General features: G+C 49.5%; 1 protein-coding gene across 1 annotated transcript in view; it reads right to left on the minus strand.

Annotated features, from left to right (window-relative positions):
• Positions 1-9,729: 9,729 nt before the first annotated feature.
• The window catches only part of ZFR2 (zinc finger RNA binding protein 2), a 553,880-nt gene continuing 544,198 nt past the window's right edge, over positions 9,730-19,411 (minus strand). Inside the window, exon 19 of the mRNA XM_078669465.1 lies at positions 9,730-11,325. Within this exon, the coding sequence (XP_078525591.1) occupies positions 11,149-11,325 (177 nt within the window). The 3' untranslated portion in view covers positions 9,730-11,148. The remainder of the gene's footprint in view (positions 11,326-19,411) is intronic.

The following is a 19,411-nucleotide window of genomic DNA, read 5'->3' on the forward strand; positions in this document are numbered from 1 at the left end:
TCTTGAGAGTGAGAAGACGTAAAGGACAGTTATGAAGGGGCTCAAAGGGAGCGCACATCAGATAAGTCAAGACAAGATTCAAGTCCAATTGACGCATTATGAACGGCACGGGAGGAAACGTGTGCGTAATGCCTATCAGAAAACAGTTAACAATCGGAGACTTAAAAAGAGAAGGTTGATCAGGGAGCCTTAGAAAGGTAGAGATGGCAGAAAGATAACCTTTAATAGTGCCCAGAGCAGAGCCCTGCTGGGCCAAAGAAAGAAAGAACAGAAGGTCCTCAGAAAGAGGAGCAGAAAGGGGGTCCACAGCTTTAGCTGCGCACCATGCCACAAACTTGTTCCACCTGCAGGCGTATACCATTTTAGTGGAGGGACACCTGGCTGCAAGAATGACATCACAGACCTTCAGGGGGAAGATCGAAAGCGGTCAACTGTCTCGCTGCTCAATCTCCAAGCATGGAGGTGGAGGCTGGACAGGGTCGAGTGGAGGACCATCCCCTGCTGCTGCGACAGAAGATCCTCCCGAAGAGGCAGTCAGATCGGGGGATCGATCGCCATGCTGAGTAGCCTGCGATACCAGTATCTTCGTGCCCAATCCGGAGCTACAAGGATGACTTGGGCCTGGTCGCGCCGAATCTTCTTCAGTACTCTGGGCAGAAGTGGTATAGGCGGAAAGGCGTACAATAGACTGCAACTCCACTCGCAACAAAAAGCGTCGCCGAGCGAGTGCCGCCATGAAAATTCCAACGCGCAATGTCATCAGTTCTCTTCAGTGGTGAATAGATCTAACCCAGGCTCTCCCCACTGCAGAAAGAGACCTTGAACCATGTCAGAGTTCAGACGCCATTCGTGATCCATCAAGCACCGGCGGCTGAGTTTGTCCGCCCTGGCGTTCAGAAAACCTGCCAGGTGTTGAACCACCAAGGTAATGCCTTGATGTTCCAGCTATGTCCAGAGGCTCAGAGCCTCCTGATATAGGGTCCAGGACCCACCCGCCCAGTTTGTTGCAATACCACATGGCAGTGGTGTTGTTTGTGAACACCTGCACCACACTTCCCCGGACAGAGGGAAGGAATGCCTTCAGTGCAAGTCGGATCGCCCGAAGCTCCAAAAGGTTGATAGGAAGTCGGGACTCCGCCGGAGACCAGAGGCCTCTGATCTCCGCCTCTCCCAAGTGGCCTCCCCATCCCAGGAGGGAAGCATCTGTCACCACTGTGTGCTACGGTTGGGGAAGGGAGAGGGATCTGCCATTGACCCAATCGCGATTTGTGAGCCACCACTGCAATTGTCATGCAGTGCCCTCCGAGATCTGGACATGATCGGACAGGTTGTCCTGATGCTGCGCCCACTGGAACTTCAGGTCCCACTGCAGAGCCTGCATATGTCATCTGGCATGTGTCACTAGCAGGATGCAGGAGGCCATCAGGCCCAGAAGCCAGAGGGCCATCCTGACTGAAACCCGGGATAGAGGCTGAAAGATCGGAATAATAGCCTGAATATCCTGGACTCGCTGTTCGGGAGGATAAACCCGAAACAGAGTTGAGTCGAATCCAGAACCGCTCTGATGAAGGGGAGCTTTTGAGAGGGACTCAGGTGTAACTTTGGCACGTGGAGGGAGAACCCCAGCAAATGCAAGAGGTCGGCCGTAGTCTGAAGGTGGTTGACGACCGCCTGGGGCGAGCCCGGCTTCAACAACCAGACGTTGAGGTAAGGAAAGACTGACACCCCCGACCTGCGCAGGTGAGCTGCGACCACCGCCATCACCTTTGTGAACACCGAGGGGCGCTGGAAAGGCCGAAGGGGAGCACGGCAAACTACTCCTGGCCTACAATGAACGGTAGGTAACGCCGGTGGTCCGGCAGGACGTGGATGTGAAAATATGCATCCTGCAAGTCCAACGCTCCCATCCAGACTCCAGGGTCGTGGGCAGCCAGGATCTGAGCCAGAGTCAGCATTTTGAATTTCTCCTTCCGGAGGAAGCGATTGACGTTTCGGAGGCCCAAGATGGTGCGCTAGTTTGCGCTACTTCGCAGTACGCAAATAGCACGTAGCACAGTGCAAACACGCGCAGCGGTCATTTTTTGCTTGCTCGCGGTCTTCAACGTCAAGTTGGCGACCGCTAGCAAGCAAAATGACATCCCGGCGAGAGTTTTTCCTCGTTCGCGATCAGCAACAGAAAGTTGCCGGGCGCGAGCGTGCAAAAGAAACCTCCCGTCGAGATTCTCAACGCGGGGAGGTTAGGATTCTCATTGCGACCACTCGCAATGAGAAACTACCAGTCCCCGTTGAGAAAGCTGCTGCTCGAGTAGTAATCTACTTGAGCAGCAGAAAGCGACCGCTTGCACTGTGCAAGATGCAGTTTGCACTGATTGCACAGTGCGACAAGCATCCGGCACTGTGCAATTAGTGTGAACAGCATTTGCACGGTACACTACGCAGTTCGCGTAGTGCTAAGTGCACTTTGGGTAGCGCTACTTCGCGAACTACGCCCAGGCTTACTCAGCAGCCCGACGGAGCACCATGGTGTAGGAGGCGGAGGAGAGGCAAACCCCGGGTCAGAAGAGACATCAAGGTCGCCTGCGTCCTCAGATCGTCCACCCAGTCCTGCTCGGAGTCACACTGACGGGCAAGAGGGTCCTCGGACCCCTTCCATCATCCTCCACCTCCGTTGCAGGAGGAACCGGCCTCAATGGTAGAGCCGGAGAAGGGACAAATGGCATCGGAAACGGCGCCGTGAATGGCGGGGGTCGGGTTGGCGCAGTATCCCAATGCAGATCCTATGCAGGAACTAAATAGTCCTGGAACCGGGGCAAGGGCGAAATGAACGGCACCAATTGAGGCGCCGGTGGCGGAGCCGGCAGTGCCAGACCCTGTGGCGCAGAGGCCAGAGCCAACAGCCTAGGATACTGTGGTGCCAAAGTTAGATCCGCTGGCGGGCCAACAGGATCTGGATACGGGACCACCCGGCCTGAAGGTGCGCCAGCGGGAGCCCGAGGCCTAAAAAGGTGGCCTATGGTGGTAAGAAACTCTTGCACCGGTTCGGGAGTCGCCGACGGACCTGGGTAAGGCGGGTAGGCCGAGGGACTCCCATGCTCCGAGGTAGCCGCAGGGCCAGAACCCATGTCCCCCTCGTCCGCATCTGAGGACCGACGTGGGGACGTCGGAGAGCGAACACGCTTCTTCGACTTCTTTTTATGTCGTCGCTTACCGGATTCCGAGGGCGAAGACTTGGAGCACGAGGAGTGACGACTGCGGTCCTGCAAGCGGTCCCGGTAGCGATCCCTGGACCCGGAGCGGCGTTGGGACGAGTGCTGGGCCTCCAGCAGTTTCCTACGCCGCTCCCTCAAGGCCTTCGGAGCCATAGCTCGACAATCCCGGGATTCGTGGTCGGTCTCCAGGCAGTAGAGGCAAACATCATGGGGGTCTGTAACTGACATATTGCGACAGCAGGCCCCACAGAACTTAAAACCAGGCATCCATACGTGCACCAGGAGAAAAAAGGGGAAGACAAAAGTCTCAAAAGAGTAGTCAAAAAGTGACTAAGGTACGTGCTCTATCCGGATCTGCACTTGCTGGCGCGGAAAAAGAAAAATGACGTCTGCGCGGATGGGTGGTGCCTAAGTAGTCTCTGTGACGTCATCTTGGCACTTACAGGACGCCACCTACTGACACGCAGGAGTACTGCTAGCAAAACTTTCAAGATCCAGTCGGACGCCTGGGGATATTCTAAGGTAAGGAATCTATCACTAACTTGTCTCTTTCAGATAAGTGCCTCAATCTGGCACCCAGGGTCGCTAATACGGTTATAAAAATTCACTAGAAAAAAATTGAAATCTTTTGAGACAATCATCCATAATATCTGAATTCCACTGTGCTTTAGGGGAATTGAAAATACCCTTATATTATTTGAGAATTGGACCAGGATGGTTAGCCCCCTCGCGCTCTGTGACCAGGGGGAGAGTTGCCGCCACATTGAAGCTTTCATATCAAGGACGCTAAAGGGGCGTATAAATCAGCTTTAGGGAAGCGGAAAGCTGAGCTCAAAGAAGCTTCTTGGGAACGGTTGGTGTCTACCTCCTCCTCTAGAGACTCTAGGGGATTTTGGGCTGTGGTCTACGGAAGGCAGCTCAATGTGGTCGCCCAAGATGACATTGGTTCTTTCATCTCTCCAGCCCTCTGGGCGGCCCACTTCCACAAGGTGTATGCACTGGACATAGGTCTGCCCATAAATTAGGGTATTGATGGCAACTTGTACCATCTCGAGATCAGGTTTGATTATGACTGAAGCCAAATTATTGGAAGCCCCTCCAATAAAGCTGCTGGCCCAGATGGTATACCAATGGATTTATACAAGGCAGAACCACACCTCTGGGCTTCAGCCCTGACCAACGCTCTTAATGCTGTGCCCCAGTTAGGCCTACCCCCGACCTGGAAATCTGGTACTATAGTCCCAGTGTTTAACAAACATTGGCATAGCCAATAGGTCTCACCTTTGGGACCTTATAAGTGTTTAGAAAGTCAGTTCCAGGGTGAAGAGGAGGCAGGGGTGAGAACAGAGAAAAGGAAGTAGGCCCTGAGGTGAATATGGGGATGGTGTAGGAACAGCTGGTCAGTGTGTGGGTGAAGAGGAGGGAAGAGGATGGTTGAAAAAAGAGGACAATGTGAAGAAAAAAAACGAAGAAAGGGTGATAGCGCTGGAGTGAACCGAGTACAGGGCAGTATGTGTGGAAACTAGTGATCGGAAATTTAGTAGTATGTCAGAGTAAAGGGGTGGTGCGACACAGAAATGGAAGGGCACTTGTGAAAGTGAAGAGGAGGCAGTCGGACTGGAATAAGAACAGGACCAGGCACTGCCATAAAGAGATGGCCTAGTAGTACCAGCTTGGGGAGACAGCGGGACTGAAATAAGGAGGAGGGCCAGCGTGAGGAGACCCAGGGACTGAAATAAGAACAGGGCCGGGTAGTGCCATAAGTAGAGGGCCAGGCAGAGCCAGCGCGAGGAGACCATGGAGCCGGAATGCGGAGCTGTGCCAGCCTGAGAGGAGACTGCGGGGCTGAAATGGGGAGAGTCTGTGGCATGCCTGGGTGGAGAGAGGCTGTGGGCAGTTAGGGGCGCACAGATCTGGACCACATGAGACCACTGCGTGAAGACTGGCAAGAGGAACCGCACTGGGCTTAAGAACTGTGTCCTGCAAGACCACCTTAGCTCAATGGGAGGGACTGGTTCAGATTATAAGGCAACCCTGAGCAGGGCACCGTTACTAAGATGCGACCCTAGCACCCAGCAGCAGAGGGTGTCTGATCTGGTCTGCAGCAGAGCTGTGGGCCCCGGTTACTTAGATTATCAGCTCTGGGCACATGGGTTAAGAGACCACGGGTGGAAGTGACAGCGGCCGGGGGGGGGGGGCGCAATCGCAGGCCAACAGGTCTTTACATCTGAGGAGACCTTAGCGGCAACTTTGGACAGAACACACACTCCGCCCCTCCCAAGCTTCTCTTAAAGGCATTAAGCAGAATAGGGAGCTCGGATTTACAGAAAATATTTGAAGATTGCAAATGCTTATTACCCAGTGGGAAATGGTCCGCCCACGGTGGTTTGTTAATCAGGTACCTGCCTGCACCCATCCGGAACTTTGCAAAATTGACCTCGGGGTCTGGACTCCCCTGCCCCACCTGGCCCCAGCGCCCCATTGCTTATGCTCGAAGCAATGGCCGAACTACCAAAAGCGCTGTGACACCTTTGTAAAGGCGCCAGTGCACTACACAAATGCCAAATAATAGGAACCATAGATTCATGTGTCCTTGAAGAGGGTGTTGTGTGTAGCGCCGGCACGGAGGCTGCTGGGCACTCGCAGTGCAGTGTTCGCCTAGGCTTGCATCACACTGCCTAGCTGCACCTCACAAGCACAGGTCTGTCTGCCTGTAACTTGCGGCCACGCACTCCTGCCTACAGGTTCTGCACTCTGCGGGCTGTGCATTACTTTATGGAGCTGTGCACAGGACGTGTGTGTGGCAGTCATTTCGTGCTGTGCTCCTATTCTGTGACAGGACTCCAGCAAATGGAGCGGGGGCGGTGCTGACTGTAGCCTTCCGCAAACTAGATTATGCACTTTGCAGAGTTGTATTCGCGTCTAGGTGGTCTGTGGACATTTTCCCTGCACACCCCCGTTGTCAAAATCCAGGTAAAGCGCCGCTTATGAAAAAGGAAGCCCGCACCGGGATCCAGTCACCGCGCGCACCATCAGTGCACTTGACGGCGGACGTCTGAACACACTGTAATCAAAATCAACAGCCTGTGAATACTGTGTTTATAGCTTGACTGAAATTGCAATCTAGCGCCAATGTGCATTCATTTAGTGTCAGCCTCTTTACACTACCCACGGGTGTGTCGCTGTTCTTCATTTAGCGCGCCAGAGGCCCCTTGTTCAAGGTAGGGTAACCATTTTTCACAATCTCCCTGTCACGCGTGGGGTTGATGTGCCGCCCTCGACTAGTACTTTCAATTACAATCGGAAAGTTATATAAAGCAATGCAGAAGTGGCCGAAGGCGGGGTGGGGGGTGTGTAGTACAAACACCTCGTGTCACGACCCTAAATAAAAATAACTCGGTCAACTACTCATCCAGCTGCAGCACGCACTTCGGATGATCGCGTAGACCTGTTACTTTTAAAGTAGAACACGAGTCACGGAGAGAACATAGCATTGCGGCAAGAGCTGCCGACTTTGGAACTGGAGAACAGTGTTCGAATCTGGGTGTCGGCTCAGCATCCTGTGATTTCGCATAACTCACTTAATCCTCCTGTGCACTTAAAATACAATAAAAAACAAGTGCGGTCAGAAAGGTTAGAAAGACGCACGCAAAGGACAAATAGCGTGTGAGCCTTAAAAAAAGCACAAGAGTGTGCTCCGAGTTGAAAGACCTTACTAGAAGCCTCGCAGCGCATGCGCGCTGGCTCAGGCGAGACCTAAAAAAAGGAACTGGCAAGACGCCACCTGCTATAGACCAATTTCCCAATTAAACTCAGTTGTAAAGGAGATAGGTCGTATTGTTCTATAGCGAGTAGAAGTTTGGCCCCAGCTAATGACATTATTTGCCCTGTCCAATATGGTTTTAGGGAAGGGATGGGCACGCTGGAACAATGCTTGAACCGTAACCATATAAGAGGGAAAAATGTAGTGGCTAAACAGGGGTCCATGTTTCTTGCATTCATGGACTTCAGTAGCGCCTTTGACTGGGTAAACAGGTCAAAGCTCTGGGATATCCTTGGGGTATTCGGATTGCAAGTTCACTTGATCATTTTCCTCAGCGCCTTAAACATAGACTTAATGCTTGTGTCAGATACGGCACGGAGAGGGAGGCAACCCAATAATTTAGCCTTCCAAGTGGTGTCACGCAGGGATGTGTGATGGCGCCACATTTGTCCCTGTTATATATATAAAAAGACTAAACACCTGTCTGATTGAAAACAGGGTGGATCTGCCCAAGATAAAGTCAGTCAGTGTGCCTACCCTGCTCTATGCCGATGATGCCGCATTGATGGGCAGAACGGCAAATGGGTTAAAGCTACTGGTTGATAGGTTTGTCAATTTCATGGATGATTTGGATCTGGACACAAACATCTCAAAGACCCATTATATGGTGTGGGGGAGGAAGGCTGCAAAAACCAGACCTACTGACATCAAGGGGCAAAAAATTACAAAGGTCCCTACCTTTCCTTACTTGGGAGTTTCATTTGATCAACAAAACAATTGGCGTTCTTGTATTTCTAATAGTTGCTCTAAATTTTCCAAAGCTTGTAGTTTCTTGTTTAGATTTTCTCGGTCTATGAGTAATAAGCCTATTTTGCCCCTATTGCAAATCTACAGAATGAAATGTCTCCCAGGCTTGACATACGGTGCAGCCATATTGAGGTACCATAATTGCATGATGATCCAGCAGGAAGAGGATCGATTCTGTAGAAAATTACTGGGCCTAGGTCCATCTAGTGCTTCCTTCTTTACCCACGAGGATTGGGTCTGGATTACGTGGAGGATCAAGTCAAACTGGCCCCACTGTTACTCTGTGTTTCAGTTTGATTGATGGGAGACTGAGGTTCAACAGGAGCGTGATTGAGGACTGTTTGAAGTGTTCCGAAGGCCAAAAGATATCGTTGCTAAACTATATTAAAACCACTGCCTGCTCCCTTGATTGTACATATATTTTTAACAGGCCACATCTTCTTAAAAAAGGCAACCAGGGCCTTTTTAGGGAGCGAATTCTAAACAGACTTAAAGATGAGAGGGGAAACTAGGGAGCTGGAGAAACACTCCAACAGATCCTGCCTGCTCCTGAAATCTGTCACTGGTATTGAACTATACCTTACCACAGTTAAGCATCCTAGGGACAGATCATTGCTCACAAAATTTTGTCTGGACTCCATCCGCACAAGCATCTGTTTTCCTCCGGGTCAGTTTGATCCTCATGCACTTTTAACCTGTCCTTGTGATGATCACACGTCTCAAACCCTAACACACTTGGTTTTATTTTGTAAATGTAATGATTTTTGGCACAAGAGGTATTTATTACCACTCTTAAAAGCGCGGGGTTTTATCTAATTTCGACCTGCCTTTTTACATTTACAGCTATTTCCCGACCACGCGGTGATGTTAGCGGTCACTGAGTATCTAAAAGGAGCCTTATTTTGGAATAAAATAATGTGTGCCTACAGTATAATGATGTACATGATAGGTTGGCTTGCTGTTTTTAAACTGTACCTATTTTGCTTATAGATTATGCAATTTGAATAAAATAAGGTGGACTGTGTATATTAAGGTTTTTTATGTGGTTATTATGATTATATCCGGATTGCAGTAGCCAGAGAGCTAGGTTTTTGGCGGCGAGTCGTTGTGCCTGAATAGGAGCACAACGTGAAGAACCCGCCGCACTGACAGTCCATGCGGCACGCCTAGACTTCGGGCGATGTAATCTCCAGGCGAATCGCAGGAGCATTAACTACGGGCAAAACCGTGAGTTGGATAAGGAAACAATTTTCTCCTTGTTTTTCACATTTGTCCCCACGGAGTGGACACGCCTTAGCGTGCGTGGACTCCCGGGTTTTTTTTCTTTTCACTGGTCCTGAAGAAAGCTGAGCTAAAATACGCATTAAGCAGCAGAAACATGTTGACCACCGACACTAGGACACTGTGGTTCTAATAATAAACCATTATGTGGCCTCACTGTTTTTAATGTGATCAACTGGTCCACTATTAAAGTTTTTTGGGTCCAGCTGTGATCTTTTAACATTCACTCACATCACTAAACACCTTTCTCACATAAATACTGTTTCACAAATAACCAGCTCCGCTGCAATGCAGGCGTCGCAGCACACAGGGGGGGCATTCGGTCCCTCCTGTGGGAACCCCATGATGAAGCATGTCACCACTAGGGTGAGTGAGGGTTCTTTTAAGAAATGAATTATTTTCTTTTCCCTGTTTTTTTCAGTCTTTAGACCTTATTTAGTAGCACTTGTCTTTTCCTAAAAAGGTTTTTTTACAAGTAGGGATACTGTCATTCGCGTATTTGTAGTCTAGCCCAATAGGCACTCTCGTGTTGTTGTAACATATTATGATTATGATGCATATTCGAATTACGATTAATAACTGAATTGAATTACAACACAACAATAACAATAACAAAACAAACACAACAAAAGCTGCAAGAACCGATAGACATAACACAGACCAGCAGAATCATTTTTTCTTTCTTTTTCATCTTTTATTTGTTAAGGTTTTTTTTCCTTGTTTGTCAGGAAGCACTACAAAGACATTCAAACTTTTAAAGCCACGTCACAGGCTGTTTTTTAAACACACAAAAAAACATCAACAAACAAAATTCAATAACTGCAGAAACTGATTATTAGCTGTAACCCTGTAAAGTCAACAAAAACAAATGGACATTGGCCCAAACTGACAGACCATCGGAAAAACAAAAGTATGAACAATTCTGAGTAGTCTGGCAGGCTCTGGAAAATAGAGTCCACCAAACAGGGCTAGCTACGTTTTACACAAAACAACTCTCTTCTTACTTAACCAATTGCCCAAAGCATGAACCTGAAACTAGGCACCCGCTCTATTGTAGCCACTGAAATGTGCCAGCCACTCACCACCCCTCCCCATTGCTTTTGTATTGTGTGCAGGAATCTTGAATTTAAATCATGAAAAATTCAAGCCTGTCAGCTCTGCAAATCCAACCCACACCTGCACAGAAGGCACTCATTGGAATACAGGAAGTCTTGACAGGTAGCAGGTTAAAGGTCAGCAGTAGACACGGTTCTGGGAGGTGGCACACCCCATCTGGTTTCTGAGACAACAAGGTGCGCTCTGAAAACAACATGGTGTGATGCTTGGCAGGAAACGTGAGGTCTGGGTGACTACACAGGGGTGAGGCATGGGACATTGCAGATCTTTGGCAAACCTGCCTAACACAACATGCTTTCAGGCAAAGAAGAAGAGAATCCAAAATTGCCATTATTTTGAGCATTTGCGCTGAGATATGAGGCTATTCAATTTTTTTTCTGGACAGAGAAGATTAACTTGGAGGTTGTAGAGTTTGGATAGGATTCCGTTTGAAGAAACATTTTCTGGCCCTCCATATAAATCTTAAGCTGGCTTTAAACAAGTGATCATGGCTTTACCCCATTATTTCTTTCTGACTCACAGCATTAGTTCCACAGGCAATTCCAGCACAGATCGAAATTCTCTGAAGGCCCCTACTGAAAAAATTACCAAATTGTGTAGCCTTCCAGCATTTGTTCTGAAGCATGGTTGGACTACCGCACAGTGCTATGGAAAATTGTGTTCGAAAAGGGCAAAATACTAGTGCATAATTCATCTCATACAAACTATTTTATTGTATAGACTGGGTTCAAGAGGGAAGCACTTTTAAAACGTAATGGCCTCATTCCCTTACAGCAAAACTTTTGTTTTAGGTTTTAATTGAATGGTTTGAGCACATTTTAAAACAAACTTACAGTACGTTATTCAAGGAAAAACACTAAAATTGCAAATTTCTCAGACTAAACAGCAACTCATATATATATAATATGTATATATATATATTTATATATATAAAAAATTAAGGTCTGGTCTCTTAGCAAATGCTACCAATGGTTACATTTGTTCCGCATTGTCCTTTTTGTCTTTTTTTCCATCGCTCAAGCCGTCTACTTCGGTAGTGTCTCGCCGTCGTTTCCGGTTGTAAAAGTTTGGCTTGTATTTTGAGGGTGGGAATGGGTCGATACCCAGCACTTTATAGATTTGCCTGAAAGCCACCATCCTTAAGGCATGCTACGAGGGAGATAACGATAAGAACAGTTAAACACAACAAGAGCTATTGAGGTCACATGTCTTAATTTGTTTAAATGTTGCTTGTTATGAGAGACGTTTAGAGGAAGACAAAGCAAAAAATGCCTTCTGCAGCTAAAGCAACTAAGACCCCTGTAGTCATTTAAAAGAAGGACTGGTCACAGCCTCTGGCCACCTGGTAAGTACTGGATTGCAAGTCCCACCTCCTTTAATGTTATTGTGTGGATTTGGAAAGGTCACTTCTCCCTCTACACACCAACCTGCATCCAATTCAATTGATCTACTGAGATTCAAGTATTACAACCAATCACAACATAGACATGGAGGCTGCAGTCCTTAAAGCACAAGTTACTACGTGTGTAACAATATATCTGTAAGAGACATTAGTTAGTGATAGATTCCTTACCTTAGAATATCCCCAGGTGTCAGACTGGATCTGGAAAGTTTTGCTTAGCAGCACCCCTGCGTGTTAGTAGGTGGCGTCCTGCGGTTCCGCGTCTATCGTTGGGGTCGTATGCGCCGAGATGACGTCACTGAGACTACTTAGGTGCCACCCATGCATGCTGGCATCAGTTCTGTACAAGACTTTCCGTGCCAGGAACGCAGAGCCATGCAAGATACTGACCACTGCTGCATTGAAAACTAGGGCGCTGAAAGGGATGTCCTTAACCCTAGTAATCAGTTTGCAGAACGGGGAGGATGGGTGGGCCGGTAAGGAATCTATCACTAACTAATGTCTCTAACAGATATATCGTTACACAAGTAGTAACTTGTGCATCTGAAAGAGACACGTTAGTGATAGATTCCTTACCTTAGAATAGATACCCCAGCAATACCAACCCCAGTGGTAGGACTGCGAACAAGATTACACCAGAAAGTCACGGAGAACAGAACGGCCAAAGAAGCCGTCTCTCCGGACTTGACTGTCAAGGCAGTAATGTTTGGTAAACATGTGCAGCAAGGCCCGCGTATCTGCCTGACAAATGTCCTGCAAGGGAATGCTGCGTCCCAAGGCAGTAGTGGCTGCTGTTGCCCTGGTAGAATGGGCACGCAGCCCCACAGGAGGCTCCTTCTTAGACATCTAGTAACACGCTTTGATGCACAGAACGACCCACAGAGAGATGGTATGTTTGTGCACAACCCAACCTTTTTGGGCGCCCACGTAGCCAACAATGAGCTGGTCATCCACCCGGAACTGGCAGAGGTGATAGCTACCAGGAAAGCCGTCTTGAGAGTGAGAAGACATAAAGGACAGTTATGAAGGGGCTCAAAGGGAGCGCACATCAGATAAGTGAAGACAAGATTCAAGTCCTGTGAGAAGTTGGCCTGATGTGCAGTGTTCACTATTCTAGTGATCACTATATATCAGTCCAAACAACCCTTATTGATGATTGGTTGTAAGTCAACCTTATAGACCAGCTATCCTAGTAGCATGGATACGAGCAGTCTAAGGCTAAGACTCTAGAGGGCGTGTTAAGCCAGCTGTTTTACCATCACATTACCCCTTGAACACCCAGTGAAAGGACACCACACAAGTGTTATGAAAATAAACAGTGTATTTATTAGAATCACAACAACCCTGTACTCTTTATGAGGACAGGGTGCTAGGCACACAACAAAACTCTTACGAAGATACTTTTAAGTTAGCACGTTACACAAATGCCCGAGGGGCACGAAAAACCATATACACTAAAAGTGGAATGCGAATTACTAGCAGGTAAGTAACAGTTCTAATAGGCTTTGGAATCGCTAGGACTGGACTAGGGAATCGTTAGATTACTACTAGGAGGCCCAGGGGACTCGGGTGCAGAGTGTGCACTCTCACGCGGGATGCGGGACAAAGTCTATGGAAGCTAGAATTCACAAAGTTAGTGTTCACGGGCGAACCCGACCTGGTAGGGAGAAAACGACAGTGGATCCTGACCCTTGGATAGTGAGGCTATGCTGGGACACCGGAGTGCCGAAGTTACCTAGCCCAGGGGCTGCAGCTGCATAGGTCTGAAAAGACGTCGGGGATCTCGTTGCCGGACCAGGCGCCTGGAAGGAAGAAGTTGCTGGCAGGCGACCAGTGAAGAAAAGTTCGATGGATCCAAGCCTGGATCAAGGAAGAAGAAAACCTGAAAGCAGAGGGGACCAAGTTCTTGAATCACTAGCCAGTGATTAAGTGGGCACCAGGATGGCACCGGGCGAAGTCACCGCAGTCAGGTGAGTGGGCGCTGCTGGGCTCTGCAGTCTCTCGGACCAGGAGGCGTTGTCGGCGACCAGGATGGAGGTGCGAGCTGTCCCACGAAGGATGAAGTCGTTGGCGTCGAAGTTACCCCGGATTGGGCAACAAGCCTTGGCTAATTCAAGCCCACGCGGTGGACTCAAAATGGCGTCTTGAGTGGACCAGGAGGGTCCGGGGTGCTCCTCTTCTGGAAGGGAGCAAGGGCCAGTCTGGAGCAACCAGACCAGCAGCAGAAATGTCGTCGGGCGTCGTCAGGAAGGCCACAAGCCAACGGGCTAGTAGCCAAACAACGCGGTGAGCAGCGGAAAGCAGAAGGGCCCCACGCAGATCGTGGAGATGCTGGGGGGCTGCTCTTCGGTGCTGGAGCTGCTCAGGGTGGGGGCTTCTCGGACCCCGAAGCACTCACCAGGAATTCACTCGGCGGGCTTGCTGGAAAGAAGTCGTGCAGTCTTGCAGATGGCCGGTCCCTTGTGGTCTCGTCGCACCCACGGTTCTCAGCTGGGCTGTAGAGGTCAGAGGTGCCAGGGAAGCCGGTTCTCGTCGAGCTGGGCAGTCGGATTCCGGAGGAAGGACTTGCAGCAGACCGCAGTGTTCTTAGATGGTGCCTGCGGATGCAGGGTGACTACTCCTTAGTCACAAGGGAGAAATCTTAGGAAGAAGTCTTGAGTTCCTTTCGCAGAAAGTAGTTTCAGGATTCAAAGATGATCTGATTTGGAAGGGGGCCAGTCTCTACCTTTATCCTGTAAAAAGGGGCTGGCACGCGACTAAGTCCTGCCCTATGGGTGGGACTAGGAGGGGGGTGGTTACACCCCCTTCCTTGGCGGGCTTTTCCCCAGCACAGGGTCTGGAGTGACCCTGGAACTGGTTCCAGCCAGCCTATGCACAGTGAGCACCGGGGTGCCACGTGCAGTCACCTTCCTCTAAAGCCCTGCCTACCTACAATACACAAAACCCTGTCTGGGACGGTGCTGGCACCGCCCCTGGCAGGAAACCCTTTGTCCTTATCTCCTGCTCTGGGAGGACTCCCAGCAGCAGGAGGGCAGACTTGTGTCTCGGTGGCAGCATCCATTTTGTGGATGCTAAGGCTCTGTCTGACTTTTAACCGGGTTATAGGTTACAGGCATGTCGTGTCCCTCTAGAAGGGTGGAATGCTAACCCCGTCGCCAGAATTGGCGAGGGGTTAGTATTCCAATTCGTATGACACCTTACTCGACATGTTTTGATAAAGCGATACCAGAGTTGGCACATAACCGCGAGGATTATAATGCACTTAAGAGTATATGGTATGCGATATCATGGAAACGGCTAAGGGATGGATCCCGAAAGCCGCAGACAGGCTCAGCTCATGCCAGAGCACTATCTCACACGATTCCAAGCACTCTGCCTTCAGGATTGTTAAGGCCTGCCATAGGAGTGACTGATAGGAGACCTGTGTGTCCATTTTAGGGTTAGATATAGGTATACTATATCTAAAGCAAAGGGTGAGTACACCACCTTGCCCCAGCTGTCGTGCAGCCAGTTGTGTCAGTTTTAGTTAGTCAATCCAGGGGTGGCACAATACATGCTTCAGCCCCTGGGAGACTTCTGGGTGCACCTCAGCCCTGGGTACAGGGACTTGGAGAGGGCCCAGTGCCAATTCAGTACCTGAGTACAATTTGGATAGAGAGAACAGCTAGGCTGTGGGTCTGATTAGCAGGCCCACAGCCAGGGAAAGTCGTAAACCAGTGCAGCAAAAAGCAAAAATCTGGGTGATCATAGGATTGCAGACCCTACTCTCCTACATGACCCCCCCCCAAACTTTGGGACAATAAGCTAACCTTGACCAGGTGAGTCTTCTTGCTCTAAGTGGAAATACCTGGAGAGCCCATCAGCATTGCTGTGATCAGTCCCAGGTCTATGCTCCACTGTAAAATCCATCCCCTGTAGGGAAATGGACCACCTAAGCAGTTTGGGGTTTTCACCCTTCATCTGATTTAGCCACAAGAGGGGCTTATGGTCTGTCTGAATGGTGAAGTGAGTGCCAAACAAGTAGGCCCTCAGCTTCTTCAGGGCCCAGACCACAGCAAAGGCCTCCCTCTCAATAGCTGACCAATTTTTCTCTCTGGGTGTCAACCTCCTACTAATGAAAGCAATAGGCTGATCATTACCATCAAAATTCAGTTGAGACAGAACAGCTCCCACACCCAACTCAGAAGCATCTGTTTGGACAATGAATGGCTTGGAGTAATCTGGACTCTTGAGGATAGGTGCTGTGCACATGGCCTGCTTTAGGTCATTGAATGCTTTCTGACAGCTTGCTGTCCACTGAACTTTCTTTGGCATCTTTTTGCTTGTCAGGTCATTAAGGGGGGTCACTATGGACCCATACTTTCTGACAAACTTCCTATAGTACCCAGTCAGGCCCAAGAAAGCTCGAACCTGAGTCTGGGTGATTGGAGGAGCCCAGTCCTTGATGGCCTGTATCTTACTCTCCAGTGGCTGAACCTGGCCTCCACCTACAAGGTGGCCCAGGTATACAACCTGTGACTGCCCTATCTGGCACTTGGTGGCCTTGATAGTGAGGCCTGCCTTTTGCAGGGCCTCTAACACTTTCCTCAGGTGGACCAGGTGATCCTCCCAGGTGGAGCTAAAGACAGCAATATCGTCAAGATAAGCTGCACAGAAGTCATCCAGCCCAGTGAGGACTTGATTCACCAACCTTTGGAAGGTGGCAGGTGCATTTTTCAGTCCAAAGGGCATTACCACAAATTGATAATGCCCTCCAGGGGTAGAAAATGCTGTCTTAGGTTTGGCTTCCTCAGCTAACCTGATTTGCCAATACCCAGCTGTCAAATCAAATGTGCTTAAGAAGTTGGCAGAAGCCAATCTATCTATAAGCTCATCTGCTCTTGGTATTGGGTGGGCATCAGTCTTAGTGACTGCATTGAGGCCTCTGTAGTCTACGCAAAACCTCATCTCTCTCTTACCACCCTGGGTGTGAGGCTTTGGCACTAGAACTACTGGGCTAGCCCAAGGGCTATCTGAGGGCTCAATGACTCCCAGCTCCAACATTTTCTGCACTTCAGTTTTGATGCAGTCTCTAACATGATCATGCTGCCTGGAGATTTTACTCTTGACAGGCAGACTGTCTCCAGTGTCAACATCATGGGTACACCAATCAGTTTGGCTGGGTGTCAGAGAGAACATATGTCGAAAGGATTGCAGAACTTGCCTGCAATCCTGTTGCTGATGTTCAGTGAGGCTGCCACAAAAGACAACACCATCAACTGACCCATCATCAGGATTCTGAGTGAGCAGGTCTGGGAGAGGGTCACTCTCTTCCTCCTGTCCCTCATCTGTGGCCATGAGCAAGCTCATGTCCTTCCTGTCAACATATGCCTTGAGCCTGTTAACATGGAGCACTCTGAGAGGGCTCCTGGGAGTTCCAAGGTCCACCAAGTAGGTAACCTCTCCCTTTTGCTCAATGATGGTGTGGGGCCCAGACCATTTGTCTTTCAGAGCTGCTGGGGCCACTGGCTCCAGCACCCACACCTTCTGTCCTGGCTGGTACACAGTCAGTACAGCCTTTTGGTCATGCCAAGCTTTTTGAAGTTCCTGGCTGGCCTCAAGGTTTTTAGATGCCTTCTCCATATACTCAGCCATCCTGGAGCGGAGACCAAGTACATAGTCCACTATGTTGGTTGCAGGCTTTTTGAGAGGTCTCTCCCATCCTTCCTTCACCAAACACAGGGGTCCTCTTACAGGATGCCCATACAGAAGCTCAAAAGGGCTGTAGCCAACCCCCTTCTGTGGGACCTCTCTGTAAGCAAACAAGAGGCAGGGGATCAGGACATCCCATCTTCTCCTAAGAGTTTCAGGTAGTCCATGAATCATCCCTTTCAGGGTCCTGTTGAATCTCTCAACAAGCCCATTGCATTGTGGATGATAGGGTGTGGTGAACTTGTAGTTCACACCACACTCTTTCCACATGGCAGTCAGATATCCTGACATGAAGTTTGTACCTCTGTCAGAAACGACCTCCTTAGGGAAACCCACTCTGGAGAATACTCCAACTAGGGCTCTTGCCACTACAGGGGCTGTAGTGGTCCTAAGGGGAATAGCCTCAGGATACCTGGTGGCATGGTCCACCACCACCAGTATAAACTTGTGTCCTGATGCTGTCTGGGGTTCCATTGGTCCAACAATGTCAATCCCCACTCTTTCAAAGGGGACCCTCACCACAGGTAGTGGTATGAGGGGGGCCTTTGTTGTGCCACCTGACTTACCACTGGCTTGGCAAGTGACACATGAGCGACAAAACTCCTTGGTATTCTCATTCATATGGGGCCAGTGAAAGTGTGAGACAAGCCTGTCCCAAGTCTTTGTCTGACCTAAATGACCTGCAAGGGGAATCTCATGGGCCAAGGTGAGAAGGAAACCTCTCAGAGACAAGGGGATGACCAGCCTCCTGGTTGCACCAGACTTGGGGTCTCTTGACTCAGAGTACAGGAGTCCATCTTCCCAGTATACCCTGTGGGCACCTGTGGCATTCCCTGCAGCCTCAGCAGCAGCCTGCTGTCTGAGGGGTTCAAGGGAAGGGCAGCTCAACTGTTCCTTCCCCAGGTCTGCTCTGGAGGGTCCCCCTGAGCCCAGAAACTCAACTTGATCAAGTTCAAGCTCTTTAGGCTCAGTTTCCCTCAGCTCTTCTAGATCAGCCTCCTCAGAGACTTGATCCTCAACCTGGGGCAAGGGGGAAGGCAAAGCCTTACCCTTACTGCTCTTCTTCTTGGGAGGTGTCTGGTCCATAATTTCAGGATCCAGCACCTGTTCAGTGGGGCATCTTCTGGCCTGTGACCTAGTCACAGCAAGCACATGTGCTGGCAAGCCTAACATCTCCATGTGAGTCCTCTGCTCCACTTCTGACCATTGTGATGACTCCAAATCATTGCCCAACAAACAATCAACTGGGAGGTCTGAACTGACTACAACTTTCTTTTGTCCCTTCACTCCCCCCCAGGAGAAAGCCACAATTGCCACACTATGACTAGTAGTGACATTGCTGGCATTGGTCACCAGGAAATCAGTACCTGGCATGATCTGTCCAGGGTCCACAAAGTTAGGTGTCACCATGGTGACACTGGCACAAGTGTCCCTATAGGCCTGAGCCATTTTGCCATTAATCAAAGGTGTCTGCCTGTATTTGCCCAAAGTATTGGGACTTATTTCAGGGGACATATCCATATCCCCTGTACAGACAAGGACAGCCTGAGTGAGTGTGCCAACTAAGTTGTCAGACCCCTCAGTACCCAAGGTTAACCCAACTAATGCCTTGGGAGTGACACTACCACTACTGACTGTACTAGGGGGTGCAGTTGCTTTAGGAGCTGTAGTGGCAGGAGTTTGTCCTCCTCCTCTTTTGGTGCACTCACTAAACCAGTGAGATTTACTTTTGCAGTACTGGCACCACCTTTTTGACTGGCCTTCTTGAGTCTTCTTCTTCTGGGAAGCCTGACCCCCACCCTCTTTGGTTTGTTGGGGACCTGGTGAAGACTTCTGGTCATTTTGCTCATTCTTAACATTACCCTTCTGGTCTGCTTTCTTCTGACCACCCTGGTTCTGGTTCTGGTTCTGCTTGATCCTTGTCCTGACCCATTTGTCTGCCTTCTTTCCCAATTCTTGGGGAGAGGTCAGATCTGAATCAACAAGGTGCTGGTGCAGCAACTGGTTCTGACAATTGTTTAAAATTTGTTCTCTCATCATTAGATTATACAATCCTGTGTAATCTGTAACCTTGCTACCCAGCAACCAGCCCTCCAAAGCCTTAGTGGCACAATCCACAAAATCAGACCAGTCCTGAGACTG

The sequence above is a fragment of the Lissotriton helveticus genome, chromosome 12, assembly GCF_964261635.1.
Source record: "Lissotriton helveticus chromosome 12, aLisHel1.1, whole genome shotgun sequence".
Classification (NCBI taxonomy): Eukaryota; Metazoa; Chordata; class Amphibia; order Caudata; family Salamandridae; genus Lissotriton; species Lissotriton helveticus.